Below are 5,215 nucleotides of genomic sequence, written 5' to 3' on the forward strand. Positions count from 1 at the left end.
AGAGTTTTATCAGATGATCTGGATTGTCGGGGCTTATCAAAGAGATTTGGATTGAAGATTAATGCCATTGGAGCTTACTTTTAAGATTATATGAAAGAAACTTGGGCATGGTGGATTAGAAGATGGAATCACAAGGGCTAAGAAATTGATGGATCTTTGGATGATTTTTGGGTTATGAAACTCTTGGGCTTTTATCTACTTTTTTTGGGCTATATGGTATTGCATTTGGGCTTCTAAGATCAGTCAAAGAAGTCAAAGCTAGAAGACAAATAAGACCAAAGAAGAAAGGGAGACAAGCAAAACTAATCTTGATCAGCACACCTCACGAGGTCGTGTGAGAATAGACACTGCAACTCACATAACTGTGTGGCTCCTGTAGGGGAAATTTAATATTTTCATATTTAATTACTATTTGAGGGTAGTTTGGCGGGGACTTTTGGGGCTTAGATTTTTGGGACTTTTCTATGTACTTTTGGAGCTCCAGAAGGTGGGAAGAACTTGAAGAACATATCATATTTTCATCTAGATTCTTTGGTGAATGTTTGGTATTTTTAAACTCTTATCATTTTTTTTAAAACTTATCCAGGTTAGGCTAAGTTAATCTTAGTTGTCTTTGGTTGAACTCCTTAAATGTTTGGATGATGTTGAAGAACTCCATGAACTTGTTCTTAAATCTCTATGAAAGTGTTTTCCATTTTAACATCTTCTTTCTACTTATATGTCTTTATTCATGCGTATAGATGTATATGTAGTGATTAGTTTGCTAATTTCTTAATTATGTAATGGATCTTTAAATTAGCAATCAACAAATGATTTGTGTGTTAGTTTTCACTTCATACAATCATAAAAACATTTTATCCAACATGGTAGTTAAAGCATTTGACTCCTCTTGGATTTGGTGATTTTTGGTTCTTAATGCTAGTTAACTTTCACTAATTACATGCTTAATGAAAATTGTGACTTTAACTAAGGACATATGTTATGAGTCCTATCTATTTTAATGACTAAGCAAAATCTAGGTAATCTCAAGCTTCTTGGATTACTATAGTCAAACTAGAGATTTATGACAAATATTGCACCTTGGATTCTATTGATGTATTAACCAAATGTTTAAGTGATACAACATGATTCATTTATAATTAAAATACATCGGAATACTTATAGAAAGACTTAACTAACAACATGTGAGATATATGAACTTATTGTCATAGACACACATATACTAAGCTCTTTTGGCATCAATTATAGATATCGTTGTAAATATTCATCCATACGAGTGTATCTCACCTCCGGATAAAGATTAGAAGCTTCTTCTCCATGTTCTCCAATTTCGAAGTTCATCAAACAACCATCATAGAAAATTTGATATATCCGTTCAAATCCTGCTTTATAAGCATGGTCCAAATCTACAAAATATATTTCAATACAACAAAACATTAATTTTTGTTGAGTTTTCAATTTTGTAAAATATATATACCCATAACAAAATATAGTCAAACAATGATAGTTGTTGAAAAATAAGATAATAGTTCCTGGCTTAATCTAAACCACTAAATAAATAGATTTGGATCTAGAAAATAGATTAACACAAATTAATAAATGAACCCATGTCGCACTTGTCCCATATATGATTTGTTCATGTTAAACTTAGAGCACATTGAATTTTGTGATATATATATATATATATATATATATATATATATATATATATATATATATATATATATATATATATATATATAAAAGTTCAATTGAAAGAAATAAAAAAATGTTGAGAATGACGGAATCAATCAATCTTAGCCATACATTTATTTTGTCACAAAATACTTCGTTGTATTTATAGAAATGAGGAAGCAAGACACATGAATTTTTCAAAGTTGTAATACATTAATACACGTGTGTTTTTCAAAGTTGTAATACGTTTTCCTAACTATATTAATCATTATCTTAATATATGCAAATAATTTTTTTTTTTACTTTTAATAAGTTATTTTTATTAAAAAAACGATTTTTAATATATCAAAATTCATAATTTTTAATTTTCTATAAATTGACATCCATATTAATATAATTTTAACATTATTTTCTCATTTAAGTTGTCAAATGTCATTTTATGATTATTTTGAATTAATTTTTTTTCACATGTCATTTTATATGTTTTTCTATTTTTTTAAATTTCACATAATATTTTAATGTAATAATTGCAATAAATGTAGTAATAAATGAATATCATTAATATCTTATTAATAAACTAACATTTTAATTTCAAAATTCTCAAAATTAAAGTTTATTAGTTTTTTTTGGTTTATTTATTTACATTATTTCTTTAAATTTAAAAGATAACAAAAATTCATTATAATAATTTATTATTTTCTCCTAAATTCAAAGTTCTCAAATATTTAAACATTTATATTTAATGTTTTTTTTTAAATTAATTCATGTAATCTCACAACTAGTATATATATATATATATATATATATATATATATATATATATATATATATATATATATATATATATATATATATATATATATATATGGAAAAGTTCAATAGAGAACCATAATTATGGGTTGGAAAAGTTCAATAGAGAACCATAATTATGGGTTCTTCAAGGAGCCAAATCTTTTTTTCAATTTCTAGAGCTTATTCTTTATCGAAAAAAAAATCTAAAAATATCTAAATTCATATATTAACATTGTGAATGTGAAAAATATTTTTCGGATTTACCGTGTGAATCCGGATTCACGTTGTGAATTTTCGAAGATTCACATTGTGAATTTGACTTAAAAAAATCGAATTTTATATCATTGGAAAAAGGGTAAAAAGTTATGAATTTCTGTATTTTTAGTTTTTTTTGATAAAAAATAAGTTCTAAAAGTTGAAAAAAAGATTGGTTCGTTAGTTAATTATGGTTCTCTATTGAACCTCACCCTATATATATATATATATATATATATATATATATATATATATATATATATATATATGTATATATATATATATATATATATATATATATATATATATATATATATATATATATGTGTGTGATTAATGAATTCATGTGTTGAAATTTGGTTGTTTTTATGGATTTTTATGATGTATCCATTGCTAATTATTAATTACTAGTTGTGCGATCCGTATGTTATACGGGTTTGGTAAAACAAAAAATATATATGAAGGTTTAAACAAAAATTTATTTAAATTTGAAATTTAAAATTTAAAATTTAAAATTTAAATTTAAAAGGAAACATAAAAACATATTAAATACAATATATAAGTACTAATATTGTAATTTATTGGCTATTTTTAATTAAGGCAATTATTAATTGGTGTGTAAATTTGATTGTTAATTAAGAAAAGATAAAAAAAAGGAGAAAATGACAAATGGAAAAAAAATTATTCAAAAATACCAAAAAATGACATGTGTCCAAATTAATGTAAGAGTGACAAGTGACAAAAAAAAAACTTCATTTATTAGAGAGGATTATGTGTTGAGAGTGTTTTTGTTTTTAAAGATGGTTGATTTGGCATCCCATTAATCCGTTGACTTGAAACCTTACTTGACCAATTTAGATATTCGGATTACTCATGTGATAACATGTATGAGTTTAGGCTTAGTTAATCAAGTTTTGTTTGAGTTGGAATGAGAAGTTTAACCCTTAAAAAAATGATAAATTTATATGAAAGAATAAAATATTAAGTTCTATAGAATTCAATTAAGTTCTATATGAATTCAATGTATTCTGCATAGGTCGACTAGGTCATAGCCTATATATACGAACCTTTCATGGAAGCAAGGAAATCTTGAGCGGAAATGTGCACTTTTTGTAGTGTTTTGTCGGTGAGTTTCTCCCATTTCTGAACCAACTGGTTGTGCGTAAGGATGTTTTCATGTGGTCGAAGATACAACGTCTTGTGCAACGTACGAGGATCGTCTACACTCTTAACCGTGTACGTTGCAACATCATCTTCATCCATAAAAACAACTGCATTTTAAACAAGTTAATCAAAACACAAATAACAAATTAAACCCATATATATCTGCTTACAATATACAAATCGACATAAATCATAATTCATATCACACCTTTTTGATTTCCATCACCATAGATAGACACTCGGTTCTTTGGTGGGACAAGGGTGTTTGTTTGGGAGAGGTTGCCAACAAAGTAACCCCCCAAACAGTTTGCAGAAATATATGTATATGGTATTTTAGCATCTTCAATGGCTTTTCGTACTATCATCTTGTCTTCAAACGTCTCCTTTCCATATTCAACCCTATGTTCCATTCGTGAAGGGTCTATTCCAAACTCCGATGGCAAAAACCGCTGTTTCAATTAACATCATATATTTATCAAACTATATATACATGACTTTAAAAGTCAAGATAATGAAGTGATGATCAGATAAATATTCTGCACAAACCTTGATGTTCCCAGCTTCATTAATGGCGTCAACAAGCTTAAGTTGAAGAAGAATGTTATGTGAACGGAATTGCACTCCTGACATGGTGCATATCACGATATCAACTTCTTTAACGGCATTCACGAGAGACTGATGATCGGAGAATGAACCTTCAACTAATCGAGCTCCTTGTTGCTTAAATGATAACAACGTCTGAAGCTTTTCAACTTCGTATCCTATTTCTCGACGCATAAGGACAAAAGTCGGGTGACCTTGAGCCAAACTAGCCTTCACAATCCTCTTACCGATGTACCCTGTGCCACCCACGACCAGAATCTTACTCTTCGACATTTTCAAGGTTTTTTTTTTGGAGAGGTTAATAAAATGTCGTTGGTTTACTTTTTGTGAGGTTAAAGAGACGATATCGCATATTTATAGAGAGAGAAGATAAGCTAAAGCTAGGATGGTGTATGCTGATGTCATCGTACTCACGTGCATCGAAATGGTCATTTGAAGTGATAATGATAATTAAAAATAAAATAATAGAAAAAGCATAATAGTGTTTTGAGAATTAAAAAGTATTTAAGATCCTTGTTATCTCATGAGCATGATTCTTGGATTTGGAAAAGAGATAGAGTCCAAAACCTTCTCTGCAATTTTTGAATTTTTGAGAATGATTATGACGAAGGCTGAAATGTTGGTTATATTAATTTTTTATGGGTTAGTTGGGTTGTGATCAAAATCAATTGATTTTCATGGAGACTTTTTTTTTGGAAAAGTTATGTATTGCTTACAATCTTACTAA

General features: G+C 27.8%; 1 protein-coding gene across 1 annotated transcript; it reads right to left on the minus strand.

The window, feature by feature from the left end:
* Positions 1 to 1,060: 1,060 nt before the first annotated feature.
* Positions 1,061 to 4,832, minus strand: LOC145069834 (isoflavone reductase homolog). Its single transcript, XM_079016777.1, has 4 exons — positions 4,432 to 4,832; positions 4,094 to 4,334; positions 3,789 to 3,992; positions 1,061 to 1,406 (listed from the first exon to the last, which is right to left on the minus strand). Exons 1-4 carry the CDS (start codon positions 4,759 to 4,761, stop codon positions 1,243 to 1,245), a joined length of 939 nt encoding a protein of 312 aa, XP_078872903.1. The 5' UTR covers positions 4,762 to 4,832; the 3' UTR covers positions 1,061 to 1,242.
* Between the last annotated feature and the right edge of the window lie 383 nt (positions 4,833 to 5,215).

Source organism: Lactuca serriola, chromosome 8, assembly GCF_051521515.1.
Source record: "Lactuca serriola cultivar US96UC23 chromosome 8, Lser_US96UC23_V15, whole genome shotgun sequence".
Lineage (NCBI taxonomy): Eukaryota > Viridiplantae > Streptophyta > Magnoliopsida > Asterales > Asteraceae > Lactuca > Lactuca serriola.